Source organism: Didymosphaeria variabile (genome assembly GCF_027946475.1).
Source record: "Didymosphaeria variabile strain IMI 356815 chromosome Unknown scaffold_2, whole genome shotgun sequence".
Lineage (NCBI taxonomy): Eukaryota > Fungi > Ascomycota > Dothideomycetes > Pleosporales > Didymosphaeriaceae > Didymosphaeria > Didymosphaeria variabile.
The window spans coordinates 2,464,088-2,482,811 of NW_026611621.1; the positions used below are offsets into that span (position 1 = coordinate 2,464,088).

An 18,724-nucleotide genomic window follows, 5' to 3' on the forward strand; every position below is an offset into this window, starting at 1 on the left:
ACCACGCATTCGCATGCCTCCCGTAGTACCGAAACTCCGGCACGCTCTTCGCGCTCTTCGCGCTCTCGCTGCTCTCCCTCCTCCGTTCCCCCATATGCCCAATTCTCGGCTTCGAAAACTCTCCCCGTCCAACCTCAGCGCTGACTTTACACTCACATAATGAAGACCCGCTGCGTATGTTAAATGAGGAGAGGTGCGAGATTTGCGTTTCGGATGACGAGGTGGTGGACTTGGTTGCGGTCTTGCGGGAAATGGGCAGGCGCGAGACGCTGGAAGTAGTATCGGAGGAGGTTCTTGCTCGGGAGAGTCGGGGGAGTCGGGAGACGTCTGGACAACGTGTCAGTAGGATAGCAGATGGTGAAGGAAAGGGAGATTTTACGGTCTCCATTGGTGGGGGTGGAGTGCCACTTTTGGATGCAATTGAGTCTTTCGGTTAGATCGCGAGGGTCGACAGTGTCGTTGTAGTGGTCTTTCATCGGGGTTGGATTAGAAGTGAAACGCTGGGTGCGACCTGGATGACAAGGTCGCAATGTCGACAGGTAAGTTGAAGCCTGGTTGGTGTCTTCACGAAGTATGTGAAGGTGTTGTGTTGGTAGGACCTGATGATGTGTTTGTGCAATGGTTGAGCAGTCAGATGTTGTATTCAAGATCAAATATGAGATTCACATGATTCAAACCCCATTCGTCCCGCGAGATGCCCTGTCTTATATATCCTCAGCGTCCAACGTAGTCAAGCTGTCGCGGCGAGGGCATGGCCGCATACCCGTCCCAAGTGGATCATGGTTCGCCCAAAAACATGTCAGCGGCCCTCAATCCGCACTTACATGGGCACGAAATCGGCACACACGGCTCCACGAGGTACGTCTCCGCGAATCTCGCAAGTTTCCCAGTTACACCCCGTAAATCTGTTGGTCTGTGCACGCCTCTCAGCGACACAAGGCTGCACCGACAGCCGCACTAATGCGTGGAGGGAAGACCTCGTGACCAGAATGCATCCGATTGTCCCGACCGAGTACCCGAACGGGTAAAGCGGTGGCTCCTGATTGCGTGGCTGATGCGTGGCTGACATGTTGTTCTCGGCACCAAGGCACGTTTTGCACTGCGATTCGGTCGCAGATTAGGTCTCCGGTCAGACAGGCTTGGCCTTGCTTCTCCGGGATCTTGCACGCGACGGGAGTCATGGTTGAAGGGGCATGGTTGACGAAGCGGAGTGCCTTGCACAGTTTCCTAGGTGAAATGCGTTGTTCGGGGTACGATACTTATGGTAGCCTGCACAGTGAGAGCAGCCCTAGAGATTCTGGCAACAAGTGAGACCTCGGCATGTACACTACCACGTGACTACCTCTGCGTTTGGGTTTGAAAATGTTCAAGGTCGCGTGGAGGCATACCCATCGTCATACACGTTATCTCCGGCACCCTGTTTCGTGAAGGATCTTTCGGGCGTCATTGCAGATACGTGTTGCAAGGATGAGAGCCCAGGCGCATTCCACTCGAGCGTTTGAGCCTCGGCAACCTGAATGATGAAAGTATACATTTGACATATCCCAGATTTACAACGCCGTAATGCCAACGACGTCTACCTCCACCTAGCCCTAGTCAGACAACTCGTTCGCCCTCGTAACCTCCTCTCTCTGCTCGGCCGCATTCCTGGCCAATAGATTCAATGCGCTTCCTGCCAGTACGAACCCGCACTGATCCTCGCTCAATGTGTGCTTGGTCTTGATGATCTTTTCACTTCCATCCTTCTTCTTGATGACCAATTCGACCTCGCCCTTGCCTCCACTCCTCAGTACGTCCAACAACCCCCTCGTGGCAACCTCATCGCACGCATCGAAGAGGTCGTAGTCCGCCTCGTTTGCAAATGTCAGTGGAACAACACCCTGCTTCTTCAAATTCGTTTCGTGGATACGTGCAAATGACTTGGAAAGGATGATGCGGCCGCCGAGGAATCGCGGCTGCAGCGCAGCGTGTTCACGTGCAGAGCCTTCGCCATAATTGTGCTCCGCAACGACAAGCCACTCTTGCCCATTCTCCTTCCACTTCTTCGCAAGCTCCGGGATACCGTACTTGCTACCATCCGTATCGTATGCGACGTTGACTTCGTCAGTCTCCGCGTTGATGGCGCCGATGAGCGTGTTCTCTGAGATGTTAGTAAGGTGGCCCTTGTATTTGAGCCACGGGCCTGCAGCAGAAATGGTGTCCGTTGTGCACTGGCCCTTGACTTTATAAAGGACACGGAGAGCTTCAAGCTCGGACTTGGGGAATTCAGGGAAGGGTTTGAGAAGTTCCAGACGGCTAGAATTAGGGTCGACGATGACTTCGACGCTTGGGTCGGGAACACCCGGTGTGGCAAAGAACTCAGGGTTACCGTCTGCAAAGCCCGCTGAAGGAAGGTCGAAGCCCTTGGGTGGTGAGAACTTGAAAGCCTCGCCGGATGGTGTGGAAATACTGTCGGTCATAGGATTGAAAGTCGTAGATCCGGAGTAAGACATTGCTGTGATGAGTTCAGGAGAAGCAAGGAAGTTCATGGTACCTCGGTTGCCATCATTGCGACCAGGAAAATTCCGGTTGTACGAAGTGAAGATGGCATTGGTTTCGCCCTTGGGTATACCGTCTGTGCGAGACCATTGGCCTATGCACGGGCCTAATGAATTGAGTCAGCTCTGCCATACTGTCACAAGTATGGGGCCTAGAATTAGGTGTCCACATATTGAGTAAGGGGTGGGTGCATTGAGTCCAGCCCAGGTCATCACAACGAAAGAAGAAAGTGTGACTTACCGCACGCGTTTGCGAGAACAGTGCCACCAGCAGAAGTAAAGGTCGAGAGCGTGTTGTCACGATCCAGAGTAGCCCTGATCTGTTCGCTTCCAGGAGTGATGAAGAAGTCCGCTTTGGGCTTCAGACCAGCAGCTTCTGCTTGCTTGACGATTTCCTCAGAACGTGTCATGTCTTGATAGGAGCTGTTTGTGCAACTGCCGATCAGACCAGCGCCAAATGTTCTAGGCCAGTCCTTCTCTTCGACTACTGACTTGAACTTGGACAGTGGCGTCGAGAGATCTGGCGTGAAAGGTCCGTTAATGTGGGGTTCGAGAGTGGAGAGATTGATAGTGATGACCTTGTCGTATTCGGCTTCGGAATCAGCGCGCAAGAGATTTCGTTGCATGGGCGAGTTCGCAATCCTCGATGCTTCCTCAGCAATAGTCTTGCGGTGAGTAGCCTCCAGGTACGGTACGTGGGCTGGAGAGAAGGGAAACAGAGACGTCGTAGCGCCAACTTCAGCACCCATGTTACCTGCGAACAGCGTCAGCTTAGCCCAGAGAAAACAACTAGAATAGTTACGTACATATTGTAGCCATGCCAGTGCAGCTGAGTGATTCAACGCCAGGGCCGAAATATTCGATGATGAATCCAGTTCCGCCCTAGTATACGTTAGCTAATGGAGATCTCTTGTAATCGGGCTTGACGTACCCTGACTGTGAGCTGGCCTGCAAGGTTCAGAATCACATCCTTTGGCGAAGCCCATCCGCTCAGTTCGCCCTCCAGCCTGACACCCAAAATCTTAGGCGCTTTTAACTCCCACGGTGCATCGACAAGAGCGTCCACCGCATCCGCACCACCGACACCAATTGCAATGGCCCCGAGACCCCCCGCGTTAGGTGTGTGACTGTCGGTGCCGAGCATCATCAAACCAGGAGCCGAATAGTTCTCCAATACAGACTGGTGAATAATACCCGCACCAGGCGGCCAGAATTCAATGCCGTACTTCTTCGCGGCACTTTCCAAGAAATCGAACACCTCCTTGTTTCCTGCGATTGAGTTGGGCAAGTCGGTATCCGCGCCCTTCTCACCGACAATCATATGATCGCAGTGAATGCTGGCTGGGACTGCAGTACTGGGTAGGCCACAAGACATGAACTGCAGCAGTGCCATTTGCGCTGAGGCGTCCTGCATAGCCACCCGGTCAGGCTTGAGCTTGAGATTTGCCTTGCCCCTCACATCCTTGCCATGGTAGGTATTGGTGAGTAGCGATTCTTCAGGGTTCGCAAGATGCGAGTACAAGATCTTCTCAGCGAGGGTCAATTGCCTCGTAGAACCGAGCACGCGACGAACTTCTTCCAGGCGAGCGAGCAGCTTCTGGTATGGCGGCGTGCGGGACACGATGTCGGATTTCTGGGACGGCGAAACGTTGTGGGAGGTCGCGAGACATCTTCGCGAAGATAGGTGGGAGGTTCGGAGAGAAGCGTGTAGCAGTGACTGGAGATATCAGCGCTCAATGTTTCCTAAACAGCATCGCATGCTTCTTGTGGAGGCGCAAGAGGTGGACAGAACGCTGTAGCGCATCAGGAGAGGACTCACTCTGCAATTGGCAGCCTGTCCTGCCCGCATTGCTTGCGCCCGCATCGTTTCAGAAAGCTCTGGCACAACGCGATGGAGGCGGAGGACGGCGAATGTCTGTCTCGAAATTTGTCGATTGCGAAGTCGGCCCGGCGCAATCTGGGGTAGCTCGAGCCAATCAGAGCCGACTCGGAGTCATCAGGGTTCACGCATACACAATCCGAACACGAAGAATTATTCAAAGAAGATTTAATGCTATCCTAATAGGTACTGTGATATAAGCGGGCCGAGGCCGCCCACTCGATACGCTTGAGCTTAATGGTAGTGGTTTCTCTCGGCATTGAGTCCACATGCAGGAAGTTGACCGACAGGATACCGCTCTGAATCAGGAATGTAGTGGAGGAACTACAATGACAGTAAAGGAATTTCCAACCTTAATACTTACAAACCAGGAGGTGGTGGAACCTAGGACAATTAGCTCGGTCACATGCTAGAAGGCTGCATACGTACCGCGCCATAACCTGCAGGAGGCGAGCCAGATGGAGGCGGAGGCGGTGGAGCAGCACCGGGAGGAGCAGGCTCTCCAGGAGGAGGCGGAGGTGCGGCTGCAGTACCTGGAGGAGGCGACTGCTGAGTTCCTGCTTGAGCTTGCTGCTGTTGATAGTACGCGTAGTACATCTGCATGTACGCCTCGTAACCACCGTAGGCTGCATATGGGTCCTCGGCTTGCTGTCCAGCCTGACCATGTTGACCCTGTTGCGCATAGTATGCAGCCCATTGTGCGTTGTAATCTTGAGCAGCTTGGTTGGTCACACTGCCTCCTCCGACGGGAGACTGCAGGTCGGAGTGGCCATTGTGCCCACCATAACCGCCGTAGCCACCACCATGCCCATAGCTCTGACTGCGATCGCGATCACCACGGTCTCCATAGCCGGGGCGTCCTCCTCCATAACGGTCGCCTCCACCGCCGAACCTGCCTTGCGATGCGTTCTCCTTGAAAGATTGGTAGTCTCCCCTCACTTTGTTGAGAAGCTCCTCGCACAGCTCTTTGGCCTTTTCAACGCCCTCGGGTTTCGGTCCGGCGATATGAAGGAACATGGGTTCATCACTCTCGGCGCCAGTCTGCTGCTCCATGAAACCTGATCCACGGCCTTTGATCTGAACTTTACAGCCTGTTTCTTGCTGGATGTACTTGACATTGTCGCCGCCGCGACCAACCACTTGCGCGCGTAGGTTGAAGCCGCTGATAGGCTCTAGGTCGACAGGAAGCTTCTCTTCGGGCCATTTACGCTGCGACTGTCAGCTCCGACCATAGTCTACGGCGAGACAACGTACCCTCCCGAATTCGTCGCGCTCGAACTGCTCTGGCTCACGGCGACGGAATCTACGTTGATCAACCAAGTCGGGCAATTCCTGGTTCATCAGATCTTGAATCTGCTGTGCGGCCGCTTCAAGACCTTCTTTGGAGGTGCTGGTAACGCGCAGGTACAATGGGGGGTTCTGCGGTATGTCAGCTACAAGTCGCAAATGCGCTGCTCCGTACTTACAGCAGCTGTAGCCATGGCTTTGTCGGGGTAGTATTCGCCTCGTGTTGTGACATCTTATGCACGTATAAGCAGGTTTTCTAAAAGGTTAGGCAATGTTCGGGAAGAGCGTACCGGCGCCTGTCTCGTCTTTGATCTAGATGTCACAGTAGAGGTCAGCAACTGCAGTATGTGTGGGGCGGCTAGATGTCTGTAAGCTCTGAAAATGCTCAACAATGGGCTCCCGCTCCGACTGATGGTAGGCTAGCAATGCAGCCAGCTGGAAACACAAGACAGCCGGAGACGGGGATAGAAGGGAAGAGCCCTGGGACGATCAGTGTGAGACGCAAAAGCTAATTACCCTTTTCTGCACAGCTCCTTTGGTCAGTGTGTATCGATTCTTCAGGTCATTGATTTCTATGTCCTTGATATAGTCCCCATCTTGCTGGAAGATTTCGCCGGAGTTGTTCTTTTCCGCATTGACAGCCGGCGACCTGACGACCGGAGGACTAGGCGCCTGCGATGATGTTAGTGGGCGTTTGTCTCAAGTCTGTCGAGTACGTACAGCGCGAATCGGGGGCACGTCGACATGCTGAATGCCCTTCTTCGCTTGAATCTGCGCGTTGATCCTGGCAGCCGCGGCCGCCGCCTTCGCTGCAGCATCCTCCGCCTTCGCCTTTCTGGCCTCAGCGGCTGCGGGGCTGTCTGTGCCTTCGCGCGCAACAGGGCTGCGCGTGCGACGCGAGTCCGGCTCCCTGCTCGAGGGCGACCGCGAGCGGCGATCGAAGCGCGAACGTGGCGGTCGGTCGGACTCGGTCTTGTCGAAGCGCGAGCGTGGACGAGGGCTGTCGGACATGGTTGCGGCGTCTTCAGTTGCGCGCAGCAAGATGGTGTTGAAGTAGACAAGGCTACGTGCGCGCGCAAAGGTCGCAAAGCCGAACGTTCGCCAAGCTGATCCGTGCCAAATCCCTGTCGCTGTCGGAGCGAAAGTCGGCGCTGGAACGACCAAGCTCAGAATTCTGGAGCGTATCTAGTCACCGCCCACGGACAGTCATCGACACTCCTACCTCTTACCGCAGCTCAATTGCACTCGCTGTGGCCGTCGTCTTCACAATGGCTTCTCGGCGGGCCCTTCTGGCACTCCCTCGCCTGCTTAACCGGCAGTGCGCAGACGTCGTTCGCCAAAGCCGAGCATCGAGCTCCTCGTCCACGCAAGCCCTGGCCTACAAAGCATTGCACCGTCGCATTGCGCCGCTTCCTACCGAAGACCGTCCGGCATGGTCTGCCCAGGCCGCTGTCAGCAGCATTCTCTACGAGACGCCGCTCCCCTCGCAGGCACCTCCGAAGCGTCATATCCTGAACTGCTTGGTGCAGAACGAGCCCGGTGTGCTGTCCCGCGTGTCCGGAATTCTCGCTGCTCGTGGCTTCAACATTGACAGCTTGGTGGTCTGCAACACTGAGGTCGACGACCTCTCTCGCATGACCATTGTGCTGCAAGGTCAGGATGGCGTGGTGGAGCAGGCCCGCCGCCAGCTTGAGGACCTCGTCCCGGTGTGGGCCGTTCTCGACTATACCCAGTCTCCTCTCGTACAGCGAGAATTGCTTCTCGCCAAGGTCTCCATTTTGGGCCCTGAGTACTTTGAGGAACTCCTTGCCCACCACCGTGAGATGGCTCACATGCCTGAGATCGAGGAGGGTGTCCCGCTAGAGGAGCTGTCCGAAGAGGAGCGCGAAGCAATCGCCACCGCAGCAGCTCGTGAGACATTGAAGAAGGACTACCATCCCGGCAATCTGCCCATCAGTCAAGCGCTCAGACAGAAACACGAGCATCTCAAGGACATCACTTTCCTGACTCATCAATTCGGCGGCAAAGTGCTAGACATCAGCACTAACAACTGCATTGTCGAAGTGTCGGCCAAGTCGTACAGAATCGATGCCTTTATGAAGCTCATCGCTCCATTCGGCATTCTCGAATCTGCAAGGACAGGTAAGACAACCAACTAGTGATTTTCTCCGGCGCATGGCTAACGGCCCTGCAGGTCTCATGGCACTACCGCGTTCTCCGCTGCACGGGCCCAACGAGGTTGAGGAGAAGGACGCACAGGACATTGTCGACACGAGCACCCTTCCTCCAGGTTAAGCTCTTTGAGCGATTGGAAGAGCCGTTGCGGACCCAGACCATGTAGGCGTTCATGCAGTGTATATAATAGTTGGCGCACTCGCGAAGGGATTGGATTGGCTAGCTGAATCAAGCTTATCTCTGCCGTTTGACAGGACGTTAAGAAATCTTGCACCAACTGCATCGCCACAGTACGACATGCGATTGCAAAGGACCGCGACCTGCAGCTTTGGTGCTCTTGCAGACGTTGAATTGTGGAACTCGATGCGACTGCATGGCAGCGGATGCTTTGGGTAAGTGAGCGCGTGCGGCGTAGGCCCCACGTCGCACATGCTGGAACTACTCGGGTCCAATGCCTGCAGCCTGCAACGCGAAAATGCATATTGATCCTTCGCTCAGCATGTGTATTCCCCGATTCGCAATCCGAGGGAGACTCTGCGATTGCTTCTGACATGTCGACACTTGCCGCGATGCACCCCTGCCGGTGATGTAAGGTGGTGAGAGACGGCAGTGACGGTAGCATGCCCAAACGTGCAGCCCGCCTGTAGGAGGACTTGGGTGGCCGGGCCTTATCTGCAGACTGGAGCAACCTTACGAGGCAATATCGTAGTGCCAACGAGCTCCACCCGGCTCCCAGCCGTCGCTAGACCCTGAAGATTTTGGACGTGCAGCGTGGAGGACTGGGCCAGAAAGACCCACAACGCGCATGCGAGTCACGGTCAACGTGTGCTGTTCTTCACCACGAATCAAGGGAACACGGGTAGAAGCTTTTGACGGCGGCTTCTCATGCGGCTCTTGACGGCGGCGGGAGGCGAGACGGCGATGCAACGTCCATGGCGCGCAGGCCCCTCTCGTCGTCCGGATCGGGAAAGCAGAGTGCAATCTCTCGTCCACCACGGTCGGCATGCTGCATGCTAGCCACAGGCCGCGGAGCCCAGGGAGATGTATCGTCCGGACTCGGTCTTGAGTCTTGAGTCTGCATGTCGCATGGATGCATGTGCAAGCGAGGTCGTGGGGATTGAGGTTTGCAGATTGCACCCGCACGCGCCTACACGCTAATCGGACCATCTCTTACCTAGCCGTGATTGAGCCTGCCGGGCAATGCTGATTGGCGTGCGCCGACGAGAGCACCCACTTGACGGACGCGTGCCGCATGCATACGTCGATGCGGCGCCGATTTCTTTCCTCCCCTGTCACGCCCAACTGCCCGTTGCTATTTGACAGTGCCGTTCCCTCTCGCGAGTGTTTGTGTTTGTGGCAGTTGGAAACGTGCTCACCATCAACCTCGGCCCTTGCGTCATCGCTCGGTCTTGTAGCTTTGCGGACCACCGTTGCACTACTGGCCCCTCCCGCTACCTAGTCACTCCAGTCGACCACTTCGGATACCCTCCGACTCCCCATCGTCGCTTCGCATTCCCCTGGTATGCGCTTTTATGTCGCCGTGCGGCCGACAATCGACACGGCACATGTTCTGACGCCTCGTCCAGATATCGATAGCAATCCTGTGTGTAACGGTGCACAGTCGCTGTAACCGTCACTTGTCTCCGTTCCTCCGCAGGACATGAAATACGGTGATACGCTGCGCCAGCGGTCTACGCCAGAATGGGCTCACTGTAAGCATCCACGTCACCGCTCACGACACCTTTGACTTACTGGGCGCTGACCACCACAGACAACATTGATTACGACTACTTGAAAGACCTTATCAAACATCAGACGACATCTGGAACTAGCAAGGCCCTCTCTATCCCAGGCCAGGGCGAGTCGAGCGAGAAAGCCTTCGGTGGCACCTTCTATCGCGACTTGAAGGCCCAGCATGATCGCATCAACTTGTTCGTTCGAAGCAAGAGCGGAGAAATTGAGCGCAGGCTGACCCACATCCACAAGAGCCTCACGCGCCTACAGTCACGGCGCACGCAGCGTGGTCGGCTCCCAGCAAGCATAGTCGAGAAGTTTGCCAAGATCGACGCAGACGTCAACAAGTGAGTACTTTGAACACTCTCGTGCGGCAAATTGTTTGCGAGCGAAGCCAAAATATCGATCCTGGTGTGGCAAGAGCTTGCCATGTTGGCACTTCAGACGTCGACTAGCGGCGGCTACAACCCCTTCGTCACTGTTTTGAACATTGCTGACACCGGCTAGGGCGGGCGAAGAAATTCGCGCGTTGTCACGGTTCCAAGTTGCTCAGCGAACTGGCTTTCGTAAGATTCTCAAAAAGTATAAGCGTTGGACGAAGGACGCCGAATTGGAACGCCAATTCAAGAGTGAAGTTACAAGTAGTCCGACCAGTTTCTACCAGCTGGACCTGGGATACCTCCTGGATCAATACATTGAAGTTCTTGGTGCTTTACGCGCCCCTTTCGATGTCGCTGGCGCATCCGAGTCCCCCAATGGCGTGAAGCCTTCATCGCCCACGGTGCGGATCTCTCAAACTTGCCAGGATGGGAGTGAACTTGATTTCGATGTTGCGTTCTCCTTGACGCCACTAGGTTCTCGTGGAAGCAAAGCTACATACTGGATACATCCAGATCATATCGTTGAGGCTGAAGTTCTTCTGTTGCAACATATGCGTCTCATCACAGCGTCTAGCCCACCTACGACCAGGGGTTCACCCGAAGCAACTTCTCTCCGTCGCAAATCCTCTACCACTACCGATCGGTTTTTAGGTAGCGAAGATGGCGTAGGTCTGTTGGTCCTTGACCATCCAGAGTCGTTTGCCATCAAACAGAACGCCAGTTCGCTTGGATCTGGCGAAGAGACGGCAGGCACTTTGCAGGTAAAGGCTGCCGGTAATGCTCGTTGGACCTCATCTGGCGACGCAGCGCTTGCGCTTGATCTTGAAAAGTCTCCTGAAGCCTTTCTTACAGCCAAGCTGGAGAGAAAGCATCTGCCAGGCTTCCTCGAAATATCCACTCCTCTGGCAGAACTGAATCTACCGAATACGCAGGGAAAGGACTCATCCCAGCTGACCGCTGATGCTGAGACGAATGTTACTGCGGCTCGTCAATGGCTGGAGAGCCACGAAGGTGTCAGACCGATTGTAGGGGTATGCTCCAAACGCACCAGGTTCATGGGCCTCCACAACAACGGCGCGGGAGGGATGTGGGCTACGCTGGACAGAGACGTATTTATGAAAAGTTCATTGCACAAGGATCTGGGCACTGAAGATTGGATGTCGGCTGGTCGCACGGGATCAATCAGCTTTCCTCATGCTATCTTGGAAATACGGAAAGAAGGTGCGCACGCATCAGCACTGATACAGACGCTAGACCGGAGTCACTTGGTACGTGGACAGCAATTCTTCTATGAATTTACATTGACTTAATAGGTCGAGCGAGTTCGTGGGTTCTCTCTACAAGCGCAAGCAGTTTGGGCATGTTGCCGACCAACCGCAATGTCTGCACCGATCTGGGTGAGTCAGCTTGTTTCATCATTATGTTTTTGGACTCGAAGGTGCCTGGACGGGTTCTCCCGATGACAATGGCGTTGGCTGGCAGTAGCACTAACGTCGCTAGGTACCGTTGTTTGACAAAGATATTCGCAAACTTCCTCCCTCAACAGATCGACAACGTCGGAAAGCGAATAGCACGGCCGGCTCATCCCAGCTCTCGCCACCTGGAACATCAGGCGCATCCACTGGGGGCCAGACGAGTCCTTCGGCGCTTTGGAACGATACATCTGCCACTTCCGCGCCCGAGTTCGTAGAAGAAGCTCCGCCATTGCGAGCATTCCGGAAAAAGGGGAAGCCGTCTACGGTCCCGGAACAGCCGGAACCGGAACAACAGCGCTATTGGAATGAGTACGACAATCCTGAAGACGGAGACGATGGCTACTACATCTACGTCGATCCCGACGCCGAGGTCAAATTTCCGGGACAAGAGCTATTCGAAGAACTGGCGAGAAAGACACGCAGGCTGTTCGGTATCAAGGAAGAAGCGGCAGAAGACTCTTCATTGTCGTCAGCAGAAAGCAGCGAAGACGAAGATTCCCCAGTGACTCCACCACACGGCTACGGCACATTCGCTTCCTCTAAAGCCGTGCCACGCCGCCAAGGATACTTCAGCGGCTTGTTGCAGAAGTTGCGTGACCCACATCACGATGTCGAAGCTCTCCTTACCCAGCGACGCGAGACAGCTCGTGAACACCGCAGTCTACTTAGGGAACTCGACATGCGCCGGCACAAGGCCGAAAGAACGAAACTGTATTTTTACACGACGTGCTTAGCAATGGCAATCGTCATTGACGCACTACTGGGCACGATGGTGATGACAAGCCGCAAGAAGGAGGTCGGTGTAGTTGACTCGGTAGTATTATTTGGAACGATCGTCAACCTCTTGCTGGGCATGGTAGCTATCATCAGCATGCAAACGAGGGAAACTCCGGGTTGGGTGCATAAGGGGGGGGTGTATATGATTTTCGCGGCCAACGTGGTGGTGGACGTCCTCTTTCTCATATGGGTGTTCAGGAGCTTCTGACACTAGTAGGAACTGGACTGGGCGGGGCAGGGCACGGGTTTGGATGTGGAATTGATGATGGAGGGCCTCATGGGAAAGCTGGCAAATGCTTATGAGGCGTCCGGAAGCCGGCTCATTCTGTGGGGAGTGTCGGGTGATGTTGGATCCCCATCGGTCGATGCAAGAACACGTGGGAAGTTTATAACAACACGAAATGATTGTCCATGTACACATGACTCGAGCTATGAAGAACGAACAAAAGCGATGCATTGAGGGCGTGCCATGCACCCCTGAAAACATGCTCTGGATGCTTTTATGGGGCAATAGTTTGTGTGACTTATCCTGCATATGGGGAAGTGCGATGGAGTCGGCCATCCCGCACTGGGCGTGGGGGTGGCCCCAGGTGGGGCTCTGTGACGATCGATCGTGATTGAGCTTGGTGAGGCTCTGCGGAACAGTGGGCCGTCGTTGTGCAACACGGAACGTGGTCGTGGCGAGTCCAGGGCGAAGGGAAAAGTCGGACAAAAATGGGGACGCTGTCAAACGACTCCTTGCTGCAAGCCGCACCGGGTCGGCTGTAGCTGTTCCAATCTCGGGGTTGGTATTCTGCCGAGTGCCTCCGCCCCAGCACGGCGCCAGCCCCCGTCGCGTCTTTCGTCATTCACACCTCTCGAGCTCTGCAAGCCCACAATTCTCCTCCACCTCCCTGTTGGCACGCCGACACTAACCGGAAAATTTTGCCTACTCTTGCTCGCTGCTCGTCATGCTGTCTTGAACAACATCTCTGGTGAGCCGCCGCCTGCATCCAGTTTTTCCGGCGACGAAAGGGAGCTAACACCGTGGGCTTGTGAAAGCGGCCTGGCGCCTGAGTTTGCAGCACAGTCATTGTTGACTATCATTATTTTACCAACGTGCATCTCAAGTGCTGAGTGCAACAGAAATCTTACCGCGCTCTGCAGAAGGAGAGCGCATCGTTGTTGATCCGAACAAAAAAGTCTGCAAGAAATTGCAATAATATGGCCACGCGCGCCCGCGGAAGTCGCATCCTCAGGCCGCTGCTCTACACCACAGGCGCGGGTCTGGTCGGAGGAGCCGCGCTCTATTCCATCTATCGTCCTCGCGACATCCCCGGCCTCGAGGCGGCACAAGTCCCTCCTCCGACGTATGGCGAGGGTGGCATTTTCCGTCCACCCAACTTTCCCCATGCCAAGTCGAGAGACGAGCAGATCGCAGATCTGAAGCGAAGCGCTGGCGTCCTTTCCAGTGCTGCAGACAAGGTCAAAAACAGCATTGGCTGGGGATCTGGTGGCGCCGGTGCTGTAGATGCAGCTGAGGAGAAGAGCGAAGAGGAGCCATATGATCTATTGGTCATCGGTGGTGGTGCGACCGGCACTGGTATCGCGCTCGATGCTGCCACCCGAGGATTGAAGGTCGCCCTTGTAGAACGAGACGACTTCAGCAGTGGAACAAGCAGCAAAAGTACGAAGCTTGTGCACGGCGGTGTACGATATTTGGAAAAGGCTGTTTGGAATTTGGACTACAACCAGTAAGGCGGACACGAAACTCAACATGCGACTGCGCTAAGTGCAGTTCTACAGGTACAAACTCGTTGTTGAGGCACTCCGCGAACGTCGCTATTTCTTGGATACCGCACCGCATCTCTCGCAATGGCTCCCGATTATGATTCCTATTCAGAAGTGGTGGCAGGCACCCTACTTCTGGGCGGGTACAAAATTCTACGACTTTCTGGCTGGCTCGGAAAACATTGAGAGTTCTTACTTCTTGACCAAAAGCAAGGCTCTGGACGCATTTCCTATGCTGAAGAAGGAGGACCTATTCGGCGCTTTGGTCTACTACGGTAGGTCGCTCAAACCTGATCCAGTGAACTGGCGCTAAATTTGCAAGATGGTGCACACAACGACTCCCGTATGAACGTTTCCCTTGCCATGACCGCAGCGTTGTACGGTGCGACTGTCGTAAGCCACATGGAAGTCACCGGCCTCGAGAAGGACGCGTCTGGAAGACTCAGTGGTGCGCGTGTCAAGGACTGCATCACTGAGCTGAATGGTAAGAAGTCGGAGGAATTCACAATCAAGGCAAAGGGCATCATCAACGCTACGGGGCCTTTCACAGACTCAATTCGCAAGCTCGATGAACCGACCGTCGAGGAGATTGTTGCACCAAGCTCCGGTGTGCACGTTATCCTGCCAGGTTACTTCAGCCCGGCAAACATGGGACTTATCGACCCCTCTACGTCCGACGGCAGGGTCATTTTCTTCCTTCCTTGGCAAGGCAACACTATCGCAGGTACGACTGATTCGGCTACCTCAGTTACTAAAGATCCGGTGGCTGGTGAGGACGAGATCGATTGGATTCTCAAGGAAATTCGCCGCTACTTGCAACCTGATATCGCCGTACGCCGAGGCGACGTCCTTGCCGCATGGTCCGGCATTCGCCCCCTCGTACGCGACCCTAAAGCTGGCAAGACGGAAGGTCTCGTCCGCAACCACCTGGTCACTACATCTCCCTCTGGTCTGCTGACCTGTGCCGGTGGGAAATGGACCACGTATCGCGAAATGGCTGAGGAGACTGTCAACGAAGCGATCACGGAGTTCGGTCTCACTAGTAAGCCCCTCGCAAGCGCTCCTCGTGTCAGTGGAACCGAAGTCCTAGACGAGGCTCCCCTGGACGGCACTTGCCAGACACACCGCGTCCGTTTGATTGGCGCCCACGGCTATTCCAAGACTCTTTTCATCAATCTCGTTCAGCACTACGGTATCGAAACCGAAATCGCCAAGTACCTATGCACTGCTTACGGTGATCGCGCCTGGAGCGTCGCAGCACTATCCGCTCCAACCGAGCAACGTTTCCCTGTCCGCGGCAAGCGAATTTCAGAGCTATACCCGTACATTGACGGCGAGGTACGGTACTGCGTGCGTCACGAGTATGCGCAAACGGCTACGGACGTTATTGCCCGACGTATGCGCCTTGCGTTCTTGAACGCACAGGCTGCCCTTGAGGCTCTACCTGTAGTCATTGACCTCATGGCTGAGGAGCTCAAGTGGGACTCCAAGCGGAAGGAGACGGAGTGGAAGAATTCGGTTACATACCTGGGGAGTATGGGCCTGCCGAAGGGCAAGCTTACTTTGACAAGGAAGGATGTGGAGAGTGGGCGCGTGGGCAAGTACGCTGATGAGGAGTATCATTTGTACGCGAGGCACGGTAATAAGAGTCCCTCCATGTTGTTGTGGCGATGGATCGCTAATGGTGATACAGACAAGCCTGATGAGCCCCTCCCTTCGGACTCCAAAATTCCACCTGGGCACAACCCCGTCATCGGAGAAGACTCAAAGGCGAACAAATAGGTTCCCTTTTCTCCATCTGGGCCGTCCGGTGTAGCGTTCCCTCGCATCTTTCTACCTACTCGTTACCTAATCAACTCACCCGCCTCCTGTTAAAACACCTTGTATATAGCCAAATTATCCTTACACTATCACATTCAGACTTCTTTCGCCTGCATCACTCTCATCTTGCAGCCGTCTCCGCTGCTATACGCCTTGGGCATCGTGCGTCCAGGCACGATCAGTCTCCTATTTATAGCGGAGCAGAAAGGATCGTAAAAGCGTACAACAGCGGTAATCTAGCCTACGTCTTCTCTCATTCGTTAAACTCAAGCTTCATAACCCGTGGACTCAGCAGCGGACTGCTCGCATTGATCCTGCCATACTCATGTGCATCGAGTGCAGCTTGCCTTGAAGCCAACACAGCTGGACGACATCTAGCGGTGACTTCGTTCTCATATCTATCTATCGCAGCCCGCAAGGCGTTCTCAGAAGACCGTGCAGACAGCATTGGTGCGACTTTGCGGGCAATCTCTTGGACATCTTGGATGCTGTGGTTTGCACCTGCTCAATCAGCTCGACCTCTCGAAGTCGATAAATCAGGGGCACTCACCATCGCCACGATCTAGTAGTCGTTAGCTGATGTTGCTATCTAGAGGGATGAAATGCTAACACATAGCCATTGGGTGAAATGCGTCCCCAACCAGCACCGCCCGTCCCGTACCATGAATACCTCTTGGTGGTGGCCAGTCTGAAAGCTCCAGAGGCTTCAATTCAACTGTGTTTGGCAGGTTGAGTGCGAAAGAACGAATGGGCTCCGCCCACGTCTCAGCAAACGTCTTCAGCAACTCTAGCCTTGCAGTATCTGAAGTAGGCATAGCGACCAGGCTGTCGTGAACAGGGAGCTCTTTGCGGTATGGCCAGGAAACGACAAACTGGGCAGTGTAGGTTTGTCCACCCTCATCGCCAGGTGCATCCAGCACTGTGGCCCCAATCAGCCTGATTCGAGTGTGAGAAGGATTGTTGCCTACCGCTGAAGTATGTGAAGGTATTATTTCGAGACGACGTAGCTTGCAGAAAGAAAGAGTCGAGATTTCGCAAGGGCTCGATCTCGCTCGGAGTCAAGTGCACTTTTGTGCCCATTACGCGGATAGGGATGTGGTTGTTCTGCGCTTTAGGAAGCAGAATGCGACGAACTCTGGAATGAGCACCATCACAGCCCACTAAAAGACAGCCCACGCATTGCGATCCATCCTCGAAGCGGACAGATACACAGTCTTCGCCAGTATCGTAGGAAGTGAATGTTTCCCCCCACTAGAATACATCAGCGCTTGAGTGCTGAACAGCGCGCCTTTGTCACCTTACCTCGATTGTGATATCGGTTGCCAATAATTTTCTGAACCTCTCGCGGCTGACCCGGATTCTCTGAGACTCTGGTGCCAGGGGCGTCTTAGCTTTAAGCTCTCCCGTGCTGAGGTCGAAGAAAGGGAACGCGGACGCTTCGCCCCGCTCTACGGCGGCACTGTCTACATATGCCTCAGGTAAACGTTCTCGCAGCGGAGCCGGAAGCAAATTTCTCAGTGTGGGAAGAGACCAGGAAAGAGTCAGTCCCCAACCAACGTTTGTCGTGGCAAGGTCCTCCCGGCGCTCGAAAATTCGAAAAGGTATCCCAGATTGGGTCAGATACTGCGCGAGGAGGAGGCCGCTGATGCCGGCGCCAACGATGATGACGGGTCTTGCGCTTCCGTCGGCCATGTTTGTCTGGATGTTTCTCCACACTCACGAAAGGTGCTGTTCACGGTCGACAGATTCGGGACATGCAATGATTGGGTGTCTAAGCGATCTGCATGTACTTTATTAAGGCGACATCTATACTACGTGTGAACTCGGGGCCACCAGCGCCGAGTCTCTCAGCTCAACGTGCAGCCTGGCCCAGTGGGATAATGTTCACCGATCCCCAACGCACAAGTGCTTTGCATACCGCATGGCTAAGCTCTAGAATAGGCAGCTGCCGTCAAGTGTGTGACCGGGCACGACACAGCATAGGCAACTACCCCGCACATCATCTTGTGTAGCTTCCCTAGACTTCTGATATATAGCTGCTTATATCTGTCGTCTTCTACTGCCCTGGACTCACTGCGTTTCAGATGGGTCTTCACGCCGAAATCGGTCAGCCTGCTGGCAATTTATCGAGCATCGATGCTGCTTGGGAGTTCCTCGACAGACATCGAGATGCCCAAATAGACTCAGCTGACATCGTTTCCTTACGTCGAATACGCAGAAAGATTGACTGGCACGTTGTGCCTCTGATGTTCTGCTGCTACACGATGCAATTCCTCGACAAAGTTATCCTCAATGTATGCCAGCATTCCTGGTCTCGTTCGGTTTGCATCATCGATAACGTGCATAGTACGCGGCGGTCATGGGTCTTCACGAAGACCTTCACCTCAAAGGCAGCGAATTCAGCAACGTAGCGATATTTCTCTTCGTCGCACTGCTTTGCTTTGAAGTACCCAACAGTGAGCTATTCGTTCCCGATGGTTTTCCACATAGCGGCTAATGAAGTGTTGCCCCAGCTTATTTTCTCCAGGTAGTCCCGTCTGCTAAATGGCGTATGTATCCAGACTCTACGAAAAGGTAACTCGCGGCTGACTTTGCACCCGCGCATCCTAGTCGGTGCCAATGTTATGCTGTGGGGTGTTGCGACAGCCTGCGGTGCAGCGGCGCACAACTATGAGACTTTGCTCACTTCTCGCATATTCCTAGGCATTTTCGAAGCGACTATCGGTCCATCTCTCATGCTGATAAGCAGTCAATGGTACACAAAATCCGAACAGGCTCCTCGTTTTAGTCTGTGGTACTGCGGTCTCGGCGTGGGCCAAATCCTCGGCGGCGCCGTCTCATACGGATTCCAGCAAATCGAGCCAGGTAACGGACTTTCCAGCTGGAGAA

At 54.6% G+C, this 18,724-nt stretch overlaps 5 protein-coding genes across 5 annotated transcripts; 3 read left to right on the plus strand and 2 right to left on the minus strand.

The window, feature by feature from the left end:
• Positions 1-1,592: 1,592 nt before the first annotated feature.
• ACO2 (aconitate hydratase) lies at positions 1,593-6,714 on the minus strand (the record flags this gene model as incomplete). The annotated part of the gene is made up of 12 exons (XM_056211334.1): positions 1,593-2,644; positions 2,779-3,291; positions 3,344-3,419; positions 3,469-4,254; positions 4,357-4,456; positions 4,781-4,800; positions 4,846-5,625; positions 5,671-5,835; positions 5,883-5,935; positions 5,994-6,015; positions 6,220-6,375; positions 6,424-6,714. The coding sequence occupies 12 exons, from the start codon at positions 6,712-6,714 to the stop codon at positions 1,593-1,595; spliced, it is 4,014 nt and encodes a 1,337-aa protein (XP_056074807.1).
• A 257-nt stretch (positions 6,715-6,971) lies between these two features.
• On the plus strand, positions 6,972-7,998 carry ILV6 (acetolactate synthase, regulatory subunit; the record flags this gene model as incomplete). Its single annotated transcript, XM_056211335.1, has 2 exons — positions 6,972-7,845; positions 7,898-7,998. 2 exons carry the CDS (start codon positions 6,972-6,974, stop codon positions 7,996-7,998), a joined length of 975 nt encoding a protein of 324 aa, XP_056074808.1.
• A 1,581-nt stretch (positions 7,999-9,579) lies between these two features.
• N0V89_002527 (uncharacterized protein) lies at positions 9,580-12,452 on the plus strand (the record flags this gene model as incomplete). Its single annotated transcript, XM_056211336.1, has 6 exons — positions 9,580-9,590; positions 9,711-9,959; positions 10,120-11,023; positions 11,247-11,260; positions 11,306-11,389; positions 11,564-12,452. 6 exons carry the CDS (start codon positions 9,580-9,582, stop codon positions 12,450-12,452), a joined length of 2,151 nt encoding a protein of 716 aa, XP_056074809.1.
• A 995-nt stretch (positions 12,453-13,447) lies between these two features.
• On the plus strand, positions 13,448-15,796 carry GUT2 (mitochondrial glycerol-3-phosphate dehydrogenase; the record flags this gene model as incomplete). Its single annotated transcript, XM_056211337.1, has 3 exons — positions 13,448-13,977; positions 14,030-14,289; positions 14,337-15,796. 3 exons carry the CDS (start codon positions 13,448-13,450, stop codon positions 15,794-15,796), a joined length of 2,250 nt encoding a protein of 749 aa, XP_056074810.1.
• Positions 15,797-16,088: 292 nt separating this feature from the next.
• N0V89_002529 (uncharacterized protein) lies at positions 16,089-17,527 on the minus strand (the record flags this gene model as incomplete). The annotated part of the gene is made up of 5 exons (XM_056211338.1): positions 16,089-16,336; positions 16,386-16,397; positions 16,497-16,754; positions 16,804-17,086; positions 17,138-17,527. The coding sequence occupies 5 exons, from the start codon at positions 17,525-17,527 to the stop codon at positions 16,089-16,091; spliced, it is 1,191 nt and encodes a 396-aa protein (XP_056074811.1).
• Between the last annotated feature and the right edge of the window lie 1,197 nt (positions 17,528-18,724).